This window comes from Helicoverpa armigera, chromosome 31, assembly GCF_030705265.1.
Source record: "Helicoverpa armigera isolate CAAS_96S chromosome 31, ASM3070526v1, whole genome shotgun sequence".
NCBI lineage: Eukaryota > Metazoa > Arthropoda > Insecta > Lepidoptera > Noctuidae > Helicoverpa > Helicoverpa armigera.
Genome location: NC_087150.1, coordinates 959,294 through 975,838, shown reverse-complemented (window position 1 = coordinate 975,838; position 16,545 = coordinate 959,294). Strand labels below are relative to the sequence as shown.

General features: G+C 44.1%; 1 protein-coding gene across 1 annotated transcript; it reads right to left on the bottom strand.

Moving 5' to 3' along the window:
• Window positions 1-1,060: 1,060 nt before the first annotated feature.
• On the bottom strand, window positions 1,061-16,230 carry LOC110378967 (fibroin heavy chain). Its single transcript, XM_064043173.1, has 20 exons — window positions 16,195-16,230; window positions 15,111-15,236; window positions 14,582-14,609; window positions 14,120-14,143; window positions 13,984-14,031; window positions 13,488-13,577; window positions 13,080-13,100; window positions 12,658-12,747; window positions 11,993-12,157; window positions 10,808-10,861; window positions 10,099-10,149; window positions 9,818-9,862; window positions 9,269-9,289; window positions 9,049-9,096; window positions 8,452-8,699; window positions 5,273-7,994; window positions 4,724-5,143; window positions 2,953-3,240; window positions 2,377-2,592; window positions 1,061-1,998 (listed from the first exon to the last, which is right to left on the bottom strand). Exons 1-20 carry the CDS (start codon window positions 16,228-16,230, stop codon window positions 1,139-1,141), a joined length of 5,601 nt encoding a protein of 1,866 aa, XP_063899243.1. The 3' UTR covers window positions 1,061-1,138.
• Window positions 16,231-16,545: the final 315 nt, after the last annotated feature.

Genomic DNA, 16,545 nt, shown 5'->3' with positions numbered 1-16,545 from the left:
CTTAGATCTCCACAGATACCTGTTGGAGGCGACCTGCATCCAGCGTCGACGGCGACCTTTATAAGGTCGTCTGTCCACCTTGTTGGTAAAGAGTAAATTTTGTATTGTATGCTTACACAATAAATGCTCTAAGACTACAGAACCGATTTGAAAAACTCTTTCACTGTTGGAATGCTTCAATATCAACGAGTAACATAGGTAGCTATAGTTTGTTCGAGACGAGAAAAAGTACTTACATAATTTTATAATAACTACTGTATAGATCTCTAACGTTTTTACACTGTTTACTGTTTTTTTTAAGAAAAGCTTGAATCAAATCTATTTCGGTCTGATACCGGCTAAATACCTGATCGTTGCGTACTGATTTATGAGCTTAAACAAACGCCTCCGAGCCTTTTTCCCAACTATGTTGGGGTCGGCTTCCAGTCTAACCGGATTCAGCTGAGTACCAGTGCTTTACAAGAAGCGACTGCCTATCTGCTCAAACAAACTATTTTCAGTTTTCAGTATGTGTGTACTCCTATTCGGTCATTGATCCAAGAAACTAAGAAAGTACATACTCATCATTCTCCGAGCCTTTTTCCCAATCATGTTGGGGTCGGCTTCCAGTCTAACCGGATTCAGCTGAGTACCAGTGCTTTACAAGAAGCGACTGCCTATCTGACCTCCTCAACCCAGTTACCCGGGCAACCCGATACCCCTTGGTTAGACTGGTGTCAGACTTACTGGCTTCTGACTACCCGTAACGACTGCCAAGGATGTTCAATGACAGCCGGGACCTACAGTTTAACGTGCCATCCGAAACACAGCCAATGGTGTCTAAGATATACTTAGAAAGTACATACAAACTTAGAAAAGTTGCATTGGTACTTGCCTGACCTGTGATCGAACCCGCGCCCTCACACTTGAGAGGTTGGTCCTTTACCCACTAGGCCACCACGTTATAAGAATTATTAGAATTATTATAAGAATTATAAGAAAGTACATACTATATGATTAGAAAACTATCATTGAAGAAGTATAGATACTTATAGGGCAGAAAAATAAAACAAAAAACGAATTCAAATGCATCACCTATATTTCTAAAACTTACAAACTAAAATACAATTCATGATTTCCTTCAAGTACCTTTAACTTTTTAATTTGATGAGTAAGAATAGCTACTTTCTGAGTTACTCTTCTTTGAAGAATGGCTCGAATGGTGATGCTTCTGAGCGTGTAAAGACCCATCAGAGCTGGTCTCCGACTTGCTCTCATCAGCTACACTACTGTTAGTCTCAGCATCATTGGAAGACTTCTTCTCCAGCTTAGAGTATGACCCATCACGGTTCTTCTTCTCTTCTGAGTAAGATGAGGATGCTGAGTTACCTTCTGATTCCTCAACTTTAGAGCCAGAAGCTTCTATAGTTTTGCCGTTTTCTACTTTCTTCTGATTATAGCTGTCTTCTGAGCCGTCTGAGAAATCGCTACTTTCGTTGTTTGATGAAATCTTTGTATATTCGTCTCCATAGCCACCATTGTTAGAACCAGAGTTAGCTGATGCGGAACCTGAGGCTGATGCGGAACCTGTGGCTGATGCAGAACCTGTGGCTGATCCTGAACCTGTGGCTGATGCAGAACTTGTGGCTGATCCTGAACCTGTGGCTGATCCGGAACCTGTGTTTGATCCGGTTCCTGTGGCTGATCCTGAACCTGTTGCTGATCCGGAACCTGTGTTTGATCCGGTTCCTGTGGCTGATCCTGAACCTGTGGCTGATCCTGAACCTGTGGCTGATCCGGAACCTGTGTTTGATCCGGTTCCTGTGGCTGATCCTGAACCTGTGGCTGATCCGGTTCCTGTGTTTGATCCGGTTCCTGTGGTTGATGAGGAACCTGTGGTTGATCCAGAAGATGTGGTTGAGCCGGTTGTTTTTGTTGTTCCGGAGCTGGTTTGGGAACTACCTTCAGTTACAGTCTTCGTGGTTGATGTGGAACCGGAACCTGAGGCTGATCCGGAACCTGTGTTTGATCCGGTTCCTGTGGCTGATCCTGAACCTGTGGCTGATCCGGAACCTGTGTTTGATCCGGTTCCTGTGGCTGATCCGGAACCTGTGGCTGATCCGGTTCCTGTGGCTGATCCTGAACCTGTGGCTGATCCGGAACCTGTGTTTGATCCGGTTCCTGTGGCTGATCCGGAACCTGTGGCTGATCCGGTTCCTGTGGCTGATCCTGAACCTGTGGCTGATCCTGAACCTGAGGCTGATCCGGAACCTGTGTTTGATCCGGTTCCTGTGGCTGATCCTGAACCTGTGGCTGATCCGGAACCTGTGTTTGATCCGGTTCCTGTGGCTGATCCGGAACCTGTGGCTGATCCGGTTCCTGTGGTTGATGAGGAACCTGTGGTTGATCCAGAAGATGTGGTTGAGCCGGTTGTTTTGGTTGTTCCGGAGCTGGTTTGGGAACCACCTTCAGTTACAGTCTTCGTGGTTGATGTAGATCCGGAACCTGTGGCTGATCCGGAACCTGCGGCTGATCCTGAACCTGTGGCTGATCCGGAACCTGTGTTTGATCCGGTTCCTGTGGCTGATCCGGAACCTGTGCTAGATCCGGTTCCTGTGGCTGATCCGGAACCTGTGTTTGATCCGGTTCCTGTGGCTGATTCTGAACCTGTGGCTGATCCGGAACCTGTGTTTGATCCGGTTCCTGTGGCTGATCCGGAACCTGTGGCTGATCCGGAACCTGTGGCTGATCCGGAACCTGTGTTTGATCCGGTTCCTGTGGCTGATCCTGAACCTGTGGCTGATCCTGAACCTGTGGCTGATCCGGAACCTGTGTTTGATCCGGTTCCTGTGGCTGATCCTGAACCTGTGGCTGATCCGGTACCTGTGCTAGATCCGGTTCCTGTGGCTGATCCTGAACCTGTGGCTGATCCGGTTCCTGTGTTTGATCCGGTTCCTGTGGTTGATGAGGAACCTGTGGTTGATCCAGAAGATGTGGTTGAGCCGGTTGTTTTGGTTGTTCCGGAGCTGGTTTGGGAACTACCTTCAGTTACAGTCTTCGTGGTTGATGTGGAACCGGAACCTGAGGCTGATCCGGAACCTGTGTTTGATCCGGTTCCTGTGGCTGATCCTGAACCTGTGGCTGATCCTGAACCTGTGGCTGATCCGGAACCTGTGTTTGATCCGGTTCCTGTGGCTGATCCGGAACCTGTGGCTGATCCGGTTCCTGTGGCTGATCCTGAACCTGTGGCTGATCCGGAACCTGTGGCTGATCCGGTTCCTGTGTTTGATCCGGTTCCTGTGGCTGATCCTGAACCTGTGGCTGATCCGGTTCCTGTGTTTGATCCGGTTCCTGTGGTTGATGTGGAACCTGTGGTTGATCCAGAAGATGTGGTTGAGCCGGTTGTTTTGGTTGTTCCGGAGCTGGTTTGGGAACCACCTTCAGTTACAGTCTTCGTGGTTGATGTAGATCCGGAACCTGTGGCTGATCCGGAACCTGCGGCTGATCCTGAACCTGTCGCTGATCCGGAACCTGTGGCTGATCCGGAACCTGTGCTTGATCCGGTTCCTGTGACTGATCCGGAACCTAAAGAAAGAAAGAAAGAAAAATTATTTATTGACACAAGCCATACATACACATAGAAATAAAAAATAAAATAAAAAAAAGTAACAAACGGGTGCGCCAAATAGGTCCAGTTCAGAATTATTCCAGACAGCTGCACACAGGTGCACACCCTATTCCTTCACTCTCATAGCCCGATGGGACGGCAATACGACACGACCGGAAAGAGATCAGGCGCAGGACCGACATTTACGTGCTCTCCGATGCACGGGTGAATCAATCACCAACTTCCAGACTACGGGCTGCTTTGTGGAAGTCTAAGAAAACCCACAAAGCGATTTCGGCCCGACCCGGGAATCGAACCCGAGACCTCGAACACAGCAGCCGCGCTTGCCACCACTAGACCAACGAGGCGGTCACACACACATGTGTTCGCAGCCAGCAATTTGCAATATTGTGACGAGTATTTTACAGGTATCTGTGGAGAGCTAAAGGGGAGGCCTATGTTCAGCAGTGGACGTCCTATGGCTGAGATGATGATGATGATGACGGGTATTTGTTACTTTCAAGCCTTCAGACATGGCGCACCCATAACGCATCATGGCCGGTGACTCGAGAGAGACCAGGAATACTCAACTTAAGCTGTGAGAATACACTACACACAATACATACACATTAGCCTCACACATTGTCATAAAACCACAAAAAAGTCGTGGTGGCCTAGTGGGCAAAGAACCAACCTCTCAAGTATGAGGGCGCGAGTTCGATTCCAGATCAGGCAAGTACCAATGCAACTTTTCTAAGTTTGTATGTACTTTCTAAAGTATATCTTAGACACCAATGACTGTGTTTCGGATGGCACGTTAAACTGTAGGTCCCGGCTGTCATTGACCATCATTGGCAGTCGTTACAGGTTGTCAGAAGCCAGTAAGTCTGACACCAGTCTAACCAAGGGGTATCGGGTTGCCCGGGTAACTGGGTTGAGGAGGTCAGATAGGCAGTCGCTTCTTGTAAAGCGCTGGTACTCAGCTGAATCCGGTCAGACTGGAAGCCGACCCCAACATAGTTGGGAAAAGGCTCGGTGGACATTGTCATAAAACCACAATAGTATGCTAAGTGGGCGATATAAATAAGATTAGAACCATTTAAAATTATGGTGATTGATTAAAACTTATGGTATTACCTGTGGCTGATCCGGTTCCTGTGGTCGATCCGGTTCCTGAGGTTGATCCGGTTGTTTTGGTTGTTTGGGAACCACCTTCGGTTACGGTCTTCGTGGTTGATGTAGAACCGGAACCTGAGGTTGATGAGGAAGATGTGGTTGAGCCGGTTGTTTTGGTTGTACCGGAGCTGGTTTGGGAACCACCTTCAGTTACAGTCTTCGTGGTTGATGTAGATCCGGAACCTGTGGCTGATCCGGAACCTGTGTTAGATCCGGTTCCTGTGGCTGATCCGGAACCTGTGGCAGATCCGGAACCTGTGTTAGATCCGGTTCCTGTGGCTGATCCGGAACCTGAGGCTGATCCGGAACCTGTAGCTGATCCGGAACCTGTGTTAGATCCAGTTCCTGTGGCTGATCCGGAACCTGTGGCTGATCCGGAACCTGAGGTTGAGCTGGTTTTAGTTGTTTGGGAACCACCTTCAGTTACGGTCTTCGTGGTTGATGTAGAACCGGAACCTGAGGTTGAGCCAGTTCCAGTGGTTGATCCAGAAGATGTGGCTGATCCGGAACCTGTGTTAGATCCGGTTCCTGTGGCTGATCCTGAACCTGTGGCTGATCCGGAACCTGTGCTAGATCCGGTTCCTGTGGCTGATCCGGAACCTGTGGCTGATCCGGTTCCTGTGGTTGATGAGGAACCTGAGGTTGATCCAGAAGATGTGGTTGAGCCGGTTGTTTTGGTTGTTCCGGAGCTGGTTTGGGAACCACCTTCAGTTACAGTCTTCGTCGTTGATGTAGATCCGGTTCCTGTGGCTGATCCTGAACCTGTGGCTGATCCGGAACCTGTGTTTGATCCAGTTCCTGTGTTTGATCCGGTTCCTGTGGCTGATCCGGAACCTGTGTTTGATCCAGTTCCTGTGTTTGATCCGGTTCCTGTGGCTGATCCGGAACCTGTGGCTGATCCAGTTCCTGTGGTTGATCCAGTTCCTGTGGCTGATCCAGTTCCTGTGGCTGATCCAGTTCCTGTGGCTGATCCAGTTCCGGAGGATGATCCAGTTCCTGTGGCTGATCCAGTTCCTGTGGCTGATCCAGTTCCTGTGGCTGATCCAGTTCCTGTGGCTGATCCAGTTCCTGTGGCTGATCCAGTTCCTGTGGCTGATCCAGTTCCTGTGGCTGATCCAGTTCCGGAGGATGATCCAGTTCCTGTGGCTGATCCAGTTCCGGAGGATGATCCAGTTCCTGTGGCTGATCCAGTTCCTGTGGCTGATCCAGTTCCTGTGGTTGATGCAGAACTTGAGGTTGATCCGGTACTTGTGGTTGATCCTTTAGTTGTGGTTGTTCCGAAGCTGGTTGTGGAACCAGACCCAGTTACAGTCGTAGATGAACCGGAGTTGGTTTTAGTAACGTCAGTGGTTGTTCCGGCTTTGCCTTGCTTTTGTTTGCCCTTGTTAATCAGATCTTGGATAAGTTTCTTCTTCTTTTCAATCTTATCGGAATCATCTTTTCCGTTTACATCGTCAGATAAATCGGATCTTTTGTGTTTCTGACCAGCATTACCTGTGTTGTTGTCAGAATCATTGTCAGAGTTGTACGTTTGGGATTCTGAGTCAGTGGTAGATACGGACTTTGTGGTTGTTCCGGAGCTGGTTTGGGAACCACCTTCAGTAACAGACTTTGTGGTTGATCCGGAGGTGGTTTGGGAACCACCCTCAGTTACAGACTTTGTGGTTGATCCGGAGCTGGTTTGGGAACCACCTTCAGTTACAGACTTTGTGGTTGATCCGGAGCTGGTTTGGGAACCACCGTCAGTAACAGACTTTGTGGTTGATCCGGAGCTGGTTTGGGAACCACCTTCAGTTACAGACTTTGTGGTTGATCCGGAGCTGGTTTGGGAACCACCCTCAGTTACAGACTTTGTGGTTGATCCGGAGCTGGTTTGGGAACCACCTTCAGTTACAGACTTTGTGGTTGATCCGGAGCTGGTTTGGGAACCACCGTCAGTAACAGACTTCGTGGTTGATCCGGTACCTGTCGTTGAGCCGGTTCCTGTGGTTGATCCAGAAGATGTGGTTGAGCCGGTTGTTTTGGTTGTTCCGGAGGTGGTTTGGGAACCACTTTCAGTTACGGTCTTCGTGGTTGATGTAGAACCGGAACCTGTGGTTGAGCCAGTTCCTGTGGCTGATCCGGAACCTGTGCCTGATCCGGTTCCTGTGGCTGATCCAGTTCCTGTGGCTGATCCAGTTCCTGTGGCTGATCCAGTTCCTGTGGCTGATCCTGAACCTGTGGCTGATCCGGTTCCTGTGGCTGATCCTGAACCTGTGGCTGATCCGGAACCTGTGGCTGATCCGGAACCTGTGGCTGATCCGGAACCTGTGGCTGATCCGGTTCCTGTGGTTGAGCCGGTTGTTTTGGTTGTTCCGGAGCTGGTTTGGGAACCACCTTCAGTTACAGTCTTCGTGGTTGATGTAGATCCGGTTCCTGTGGTTGAGCTGGTTTTGGTTGTTTGGGAACCACCTTCAGTTACGGTCTTCGTGGTTGATGTAGAACCGGAACCTGTGGCTGATCCAGTTCCTGTGGCTGATCCAGTTCCTGTGGCTGATCCGGTTCCGGAGGATGATCCAGTTCCTGTGGCTGATCCAGTTCCGGAGGATGATCCAGTTCCTGTGGCTGATCCAGTTCCGGAGGATGATCCAGTTCCGGAGGATGATCCAGTTCCGGAGGATGATCCAGTTCCTGTGGCTGATCCAGTTCCTGTGGCTGATCCAGTTCCGGAGGATGATCCAGTTCCTGTGGCTGATCCAGTTCCGGAGGATGATCCAGTTCCGGAGGATGATCCAGTTCCTGTGGTTGAGCCAGTTCCTGTGGCTGATCCAGTTCCTGTGGCTGATCCAGTTCCTGTGGCTGATCCAGTTCCTGTGGCTGATCCAGTTCCGGAGGATGATCCAGTTCCTGTGGCTGATCCAGTTCCGGAGGATGATCCAGTTCCGGAGGATGATCCAGTTCCTGTGGCTGATCCAGTTCCGGAGGATGATCCAGTTCCGGAGGATGATCCAGTTCCTGTGGTTGAGCCAGTTCCTGTGGCTAATCCAGTTCCTGTGGCTGATCCAGTTCCTGTGGCTGATCCAGTTCCGGAGGATGATCCAGTTCCTGTGGCTGATCCAGTTCCGGAGGATGATCCAGTTCCTGTGGCTGATCCAGTTCCGAGGATGATCCAGTTCCGAGGATGATCCAGTTCCTGTGGTTGAGCCAGTTCCTGTGGCTGATCCAGTTCCTGTGGCTGATCCAGTTCCTGTGGCTGATCCAGTTCCGGAGGATGATCCAGTTCCTGTGGCTGATCCAGTTCCTGTGGCTGATCCAGTTCCTGTGGCTGATCCAGTTCCTGTGGCTGATCCAGTTCCGGAGGATGATCCAGTTCCTGTGGCTGATCCAGTTCCTGTGGCTGATCCAGTTCCTGTGGCTGATCCAGTTCCGGAGGATGATCCAGTTCCTGTGGCTGATCCAGTTCCGGAGGATGATCCAGTTCCTGTGGCTGATCCAGTTCCGGAGGATGATCCAGTTCCTGTGGCTGATCCAGTTCCGGAGGATGATCCAGTTCCTGTGGCTGATCCAGTTCCGGAGGATGATCCAGTTCCTGTGGCTGATCCAGTTCCTGTGGCTGATCCCGTTCCTGTGGTTGATGTGGAACCTGTGCTTGATCCGGAACTTGTGGTTGATGTGGTTGATTTGGTTGTTTGGGAACCACCTTCAGTTACAGTCTTCGTGGTTGATGTAGAACCGGAACCTGAGGTTGAGCCGGTTCCAGTGGTTGATCCGGAACCTGTGGTTGTGGTTGTTCCATTGTCAGACTGGTTTTCATCAGAATCGTTGTCATCATCATCATCATCATCATCGTTTGCTTTATTGAATTCTTGGTCGGTACACTTCTTAACACCCGACAAAAGCTGTTGCTGGATCTTGTATGATGAAATTTGGTTCAGTTGGTCTTGGAAGATTGATAAATCTGAAAATATAATAATTCTTTGTTAATTTTACCGGATTAGCAAGTTTAAGTGGCAATGGGCAGGCCATATTGCTCGCAGAGCAGATGGCCGATGGGGTCCAAAAGTGCTGGACCACGGACTAGCAAGCGCAGCGTAGGACGTCCACCAACAAGGTGGACAGACGACCTTATAAAGGTCGCCGTCGACGCTGGATGTAGGTCGCCTCCAACAGGTATCTGTGGAGATCTAAGGGGGAGACCTATGTTCAGCAGTGGACGTCCTATGCCTGAGATGATGATGATCAAAAAATATTCTTTGAATATGTTTTCGGATAAAGAATATATGTATTTTAGATATAGTTTAACTTACCTAATCCTACATTGACGACATTCTTGTTGGAACCAAGGCGGAGGAAATCTGAAATGAAAAATACAATTTTAGTTTTTCTTACGAAAGTGTCACTTGAAATGGTTGTTTATGTACTTGTTTAAAAATTATTTTTTTAAATAAATACTATAAGAGCATTAAATTTTAATTTTTTAACGTTGACTTTAAATTATTATCAAATGTTAACATATGTTTTACTCACCAGCTAAAACGTATCCTCCAACTGAAAACGAAAATAGTAAAAATTATAATATTTTTTTCACAATATATCATATGTTTCACTAGCTTCTGCCAGTGGTTGCACCCGCTTTCCGTAGAAACTTCTCTACGAACCCAGATAAAAAGTAGCCTATAGCTTTCCTCGATAAATGGGCTATTTACTACTGACATTTTTCTATTGTAAAGCAATTATCTAAGGAAATAATGATCCGATTTGAATTTGCTTTTCAGTGTTAAATAGCCTATTTATCAGGGGAGGCTACAGGCTACTTTTTTATCCAGGTACGCGAGGTAGTTTCTACGGGACGCGGGTGAAACCGATGATAATTGGTAGTTCTGGTTCTTCTAACCCAATAGACAGACATGTGTTGCTGGGGAGTTTGTTGCGCCACTTCTTCCCAGCAAAACCACATAGGAAGTGGTGAAGGGCGGGCGTTTTGGGGGCTGTCTTTTGTTTTTGACGTTCGAAAAGTGCTGATTTATCAGCCTAATTTGAATAAACGATTTTGAGTTTGAGTTCAAGTATACTCACGGCGTGGGTAGTAGGAGTTTGCGAGCCATCCCAATACTTCGGTCGCTATAACAAACAAATAACATTATTAAAACACATATTATTAATTAAACTTGAGCACACAAGTGTAACACCTTGGGCAGACGGGTAGTCAAAAGCCAGAAAGTCTGACAGCCGGTCTAAAAGTCTAGAAGGTCTGAAAACAGGTCTGAAGAGGTCAGATGAACAGTCGCTCAACATGACACACTGGTACTCAGCTGCATGCGGTTATACTTTTAAACAAACCAATGATAGGTACTTACATTTTGCGAATACGGTGTTCACATCTTGTGATGACCAGGTCTTGACATCACCTATAAATAAACAAATATTAGAGAAATAAAAATAAGCTTTGTATAAAAGAACATTTCGGCGCCATTTAGGCTTCGAAGTATTTCTCCGCATCACTGTCCTCCGGAAACGTGCTCAGAAGACTAGATAAATTACTCAAATTACTCAAATTACAGCGAAAATATAAAATAATGGCCCAAAACTAAAAGCACAAACTTATTTGGATGACTATTTTTCATCAATCATCAACATAATAAATTGGTAAATGGGACAGTAATTAATGTTTATACAGTATATAATACACATCTATATACATGTAATACAAAACTGTACATTGAATATTTTTTTTAAAGAATACCTGGGGGGTGATCCATAATCGATTCTAAACCCAAATATGTAGTTTTTAAAATTTTTGTCTGTATGTCTGTTTATCTGTTTGTCTGTATGTTTGTCCCGGATAAATTCAAAAAGTACTGCATGGATTTAAATCAAATTTTGCATGACTATTACCTGGGGGCCGGTTCAACACATAGGCTATATATTATCACGCTATCACCTACGGGGGTTAAGCAATGAGTGATTAAATAAACGAAATTGGAAATTCTATATTGCTCACGCAGACGAAGTCGCGGGCAACAGCTAGTTTATAATATAAACAGTATATTGTTTTGAAATACTTACGGTCGAAAAGCTTAGCAACAACGACGATGGCGCTAGCGATCTTCTTTTCATATCCTGAAAGAAACAAATGACATTCAATTAGCCAAACTTATATAATGTAGATGAGCTCATGGCAGGACAGGATATATTATAGTGCTCAAGAATTTGCGCAAACACAGGTGCACTCACTATTCCCTCACTCTCATATCCCGTGCTGCTTTTTAAAAGTATCTCAAAACCCACAAAGCGATTTCTTAAATCCGAGACACAGGGAACATTATGCGACTACTAGACTGATTTAAACTTTCTATACTAATTTAGAGGATTTTATTTTTGGACCCTAATAAATTTATTTGAAAAATTCCAAATTCATTGTTAGAAAGCTACACTCAGCCCGAATAACGTAGGCTATATTTTATCCCGGTCCATCGGAACGTGGGCACGTCGGTGAAACGGTTCATCTTTAAATATAAAAAACCGGCCAAGTGCGAGTCGGACTCGTGCACGAAGGGTTCCGTAAATTACAGTTAAATCAACCTATCTCAAAAACTATAAGAGATACTTTGATCAAACCAAAAATCGTTGAAAGAGTTAATTAGCATGCATCACCTCTATTTTTTTTAGAATTTTATACCCCGTAGTTATAAAAATAGAGGGGGGGGGACATACTTTTTACGACTTTGAGAGCTGATATCTCAAAAACCGTTCACTTTAAGAAAAATGTTTTTAGAAAACTTTATATTATTTTAAAAGACCTTTCCATTGATACCCCACACGGGTATGTACATCGAAAAAAAAAATTTCATCCCTCAGTTACATGTATGGGGGGCCCCACCCCCAATTCTTTTTTTTACTATTTAGTGTCATATTTTTGTAGCGGTTCATACAACACATATTCCCATCAAATTTCATCACTGTAGTACTTATAGTTTCCGAGTAAATCGGCTGTGACAGACGGACAGACGGACAGACGGACAGACGGACATGACGAAACTATAAGGGTTCCGTTTTTGCCATTTTGGCTACGGAACCCTAAAAATGAAACCCGCTTTCCGTTGTCACGACATAACATGAAAACGGCTTGACCTGCAAATTAGAGTAAGGTAACTTAGACCCGAGAGAAGGTTTTAGGATAGTTTTTGTCACTATCCGGCTACGGGACACGGGTGAAAGCTAGTGAATCAATAAAAACCATGTTTCTCTTACCATCTAAAGCCTGGATGCCACCCTTAGCAGCCAGGAACTGGTTGACCTTAGCTGAGGCATTCTCCAAGCCGTAAGCCTTGATCACCAGGGCGGCGTTGGAGTAATCACCAGAGTACGCCTTCCAACCCCATTTGGCTCCGTAGTTCCCGTTAGCGCAGATGTTGACTAGAAATAATTGTGACTATAATTTTATATTTTCCACCTAATGTACATTATGGAATGCAAAAATGCAATAAACGATATGACATGATAAATAAAAGACAGTCGTATAAAGTCGTGGTGGCCTAGAGGGTAAAGAACCAACCTCTCGAGTATGTAGGTGTGGGTTCGATTCCAGGTCAGGCAAGTACCAATGCAACTTTTCTTAATATATCTTGGACACCAATTACTGTGTTTCGGATGGCACATCAAACTGTAGATCCCGGCTGTCATTGGACATCTTCGACAGTCGTTACGAGTAGTCAGAAGCTAGTAGGTTTGACAACCAGTATTACCTAGGGGAATTGGGTTGATCGGGTGACCGAGTTGAGGAGATCAGATAGGCAGTCGCGCTTTGAGGCACACTGGTACTTCGCTGCGTGCGGTTAGACTGGAAGCCGACCCTAACATAGTTGGGAAAAGGCTCGGGAGATGACGATGCATTACAATATTAATATCTGACTTACTGTTAGCTTTTCCATCGCGAACCAGTCCGAAGTGAGAGCTTGAGGGTTGTCCGACCACACAGTAGCTGATTCTAGCACTTGCAATCACCACTAGAAAGAAAATATTTTGTTTTTAATACCTTCGTATTTTTCTAGGACTACAGTGAAGGAAAGAAAACTGTGTGTTCACAATGTTGAAATTTTTTATTTTTTTTAATAGAAGTGATAGTATGTGAAAAAAATGAGTATTGAGTTAGAAAAATCTTTCAATTTAGAAGTGGTGGAATTTTACAAAAATATTTTGTAGCTTCTATTAGAAATATGATAAGAATAGAAAGAGATAGCAAAATATACAAGTAAACTAATTAGTATTGGGATAGAAAAATCTTTCAATGTAGTTACACATATTCATTTTAATTAAAAATAATAAAATTACTACTTACGTGATGAGAAGAGACTGCCAACTGAAAAAAGAATATTTACAATTAGTAAATTAACACAGTATGTATGTATCGTTATAAATATCTATGTAAACTTCATAGACAGACCTTTAAAATAATAAAAGACTACTTTTTCTTTTTTTTTATAGCTATATTTTATCCGGGTACGAGAAGTAGTTTCCACAGGGCGCGGATAAAATTAAGGGTACGTCTACACGGTGCATGTAGCTGGAGCAAGTTAACATGCGCAAGTGACAAGAGCACGCGGGTAGGTATCTTGCTTCGGTAGATGCGCGAGTCGCTGGACCCGCACGTTTGTAAAACGCATGTAACCTGCGCATGTGCCTCAACATGCGCAAACTACTTGCACCGTGTAGATGCACTAGGGGACAAGTAAATAATGACACTTACGTCCAGGAATCCATAGATTGATGAGACCACCTACTCCAGCGGCTGCCGTCAGAACTATATCCAAAGCATCATTCACTGATGACACCGCAGCTGCAAGAGATAATATACTTTAAATAAACAGTCTTAAGGTTCATTTTCAAATCTCAGACACCAATGACTGTGTTTCAGATGGCACGTTAAACTGTAGTTCCCGGCTGTCGTTTAATATCCTTGGCGGTCGTTACGGTTAGTCAGGAAGTCTTACACCATTCTTACCAAGGGGTGTTGGGTTGCCCGGGTAACTGGGTTGAGCTGGTCAGATAGGTAACCGCTCCATGTAAAACACTGGTATTAACCTGTATGCGGTTAGACTGGAAGCCGACCCCAACATAGTTGGGAAAAGCTCGGGAGATGATGATGAATTTATATGGAGCTTATGTAAAAATTCTATATCTAATCGCTAATCAGAGGTTAGAGATAGGTTATAGAAAGCTACCGTAAGATTTTAGAAACTTACTTCTGCCGCCAATCCACTTGAAGGCTTTGTAGGACAATGAGTTGCGATCTAGAAACAAAAGAAAAATATAATTAGAAAAAAATATTAAGAGAGGATTTTTTGGCTTGAAAAGTTATAAATAAAAAAAAATGCTTACCAGCTATTCCTTTGGCCAAGAATCCTGCAAATAGAATTAATAAATTAATAACAATGTCTATATGTTTTATTTTTGTTTTTATAAGGCCAAAATTCACAAACAATATTTGTGAACAAAATTGATTTGAGTGAAACTGCGTAGTACACAGTTTGTTTTAGATAAAACTAAATCCGAACTAAAAACGTCCTCCTTTTTGTGAAGACGGTTAAAAACTAACGTAAGGTTGTCTGTGAAATTGGGACCAAGAACTTTATTTTAAAAATGTATAGTTATCGGCACGGATATTGAGCTCTCGGCGTAAGATTGGGGATCGCTTTGCGCACTGTACACTTGAGGCAATAAACCAATAAATCACTTCTGCGCAGGTGAAGGTCAGGGCTCAATATCCTTGCCGATGATTATATCTAGAATGTTTTGAATAAGTATATCAAAAATATTAATTATATAGTTGTAAGTACTTACTAAGACTGCTAAAAGCCACTGCATTTGCCTGTAATTAGAAAATATAAATTAAACTGATGTTAAATTATTCTTATTCTTCTTGTAAACACACTGGTACTCAGCTGCATCCGGCTAGACTGGAAGCCGACCCCAACATAGTTGGGAAAAGGCTCGGGAGATGATGAGATGGTTCTTATTCCTCTTACTCTCGTTGAAGTTCTATCTCTAGTAGCCAAGTCAACAAGAGATAGGATATTGGAAGCAGCCCAAGTCTAGTATACTTCCTCCTGATCTCTCTCCGGTGGTGTCGGATTGACGTCGCATCGCGCTATGAGAGTGAAGGAATAGTGAGTGCACCTGTGTCCAAGCAAATGCTCGTGCTTTATAATATGTCCTGCGCTCGCTGATCTCCGTACATGAGAACAGCAGCCGTAGCCGATAATCGGCTTGCATCATCACCATTGTCATTGTATAGAACTAAGCCCTATCTCTAGTTACCAAGTCAATAAGAGGTAGGATATTGGAAGCAGCCCAAGTCTAGTATACTTACACCAGCATTTCCAGCGGCTGAAGCTCCGGCTGTGACTCCTGAACTTCCTGAAGAACTGACTGTCCAGGCGTAGGGTACTTTCTTCTTAATCGATTTGTGGTGGGGAGACCCTGCCACTATGGCCACCTGGAGTGGAAGAATGGTATAGTAAGATATGCTATGCTATAGTAGATATCCCTATTAATATTATAAATGTGAAAGTAACTCTGTCTGTCAGTCTGTCTTTTCTTCACGCTTAACTACCGAACCGATTTGTGTTCAATTTGGTACAGACATAGTTTGGAACTTGAGAAAGGACATAGGATAGTTTTTATTAAAATAAAAAATAAAATGTATTCCGGACGTATAGCGCCATCTATTGGTCAAACCAAAAATCTGCCGGAAGTCACTATTCCACGCGAAGTCGCGAGCAAAAATTAATAATATATACAAAAGTACCTAGTTATGCAAAATGCAGTTCGAAATTACAATGAGTTTTATACAAAAAGAAACTGGACTTATGTCCTTCTTGAAATTAGCTTTAAATATCTTTTTATCTCTGTCATATTAATATATCTATCCCATTCATTTCGCGGATCCTTTCATTTTCAAGGATCGTAGCATGAAAATTGGCAGCTGTATTTTTTTGTAAACACTCTTTTTTAAAAGTTTAACAAAATATTTCTCAGAACCTGCTTATAATCAGCTAGATATGTAAAATAAAAAATCCTACTAAAATTTTAAATACAAAAGTTTCTATACATATATGAATGTTTGTTCCCTTTCACGCAAAATATACTGCATATATTCTAAAGAAATGTGGCAGTAATGTAGCTTATAGATCAGAACAACGTCTAAACTAATTTTTATAAAGACGTGAGAAAAAGGTCCCTTAAAAAGCGGCTGAAACCGAGTGCAATTGCTGGGAAGTTTGTTCCACCACTTCTTCTTCCCAGCAAAAACACATAGGAAGTGGTGAAGGGCGGGCGTTTTGGGGGCTGTCTTTTGTAAATTCCTGACGTTCAAAAAGTGCTGTCTTGCAGTCAAGTTAGATTTTTTTTTAAGCTAGTCTAATTTAACCAAATAGTTAAAAATTTGGACTCACCACTGCCAGGAGTGCAAGTAACTTGATAGACACCATAGTTTAAGTTTAAAAATTAAACTTTTGGGATATTTGACCCGTTACGGACCAAACTCCTACTATGATTTGAACTGAAATCAGTTTAGTATTTATACTTGAATTTTATTTGTTTTAACACAATCAAAATCTCTTTAATATTTACTCAATTGGTTTAAAATTTAATATTTATTAATATACAAAGAAATTAAATTAATTTGTTTGTTCATATTGTTAAAATCATATATGATAATCAATATAGTACCGTAATGTACCTGCCTATCCTTTTCCCAACTATGTCGGGGTCGGCTTCCAGTCTAACCGAATGCAGCTGAGTAC

What these genes read in the sequence shown, in the direction of transcription:
- LOC110378967 (XM_064043173.1), bottom strand. Translation starts at nt 16,230, where the DNA reads ATGGTGTCTATCAAGTTACTTGCACTCCTGGCAGTG. An exon ending in CAGCCGCTGGAAATGCTGGT is followed by an intron (nt 14,610 to 15,110) that starts GTAAGTATACTA and finishes TTCTAATTACAG; the next exon opens with GCAAATGCAGTGGCTTTTAG. An exon ending in CAAGTGGATTGGCGGCAGAA is followed by an intron (nt 13,578 to 13,983) that starts GTAAGTTTCTAA and finishes TATCTCTTGCAG; the next exon opens with CTGCGGTGTCATCAGTGAAT.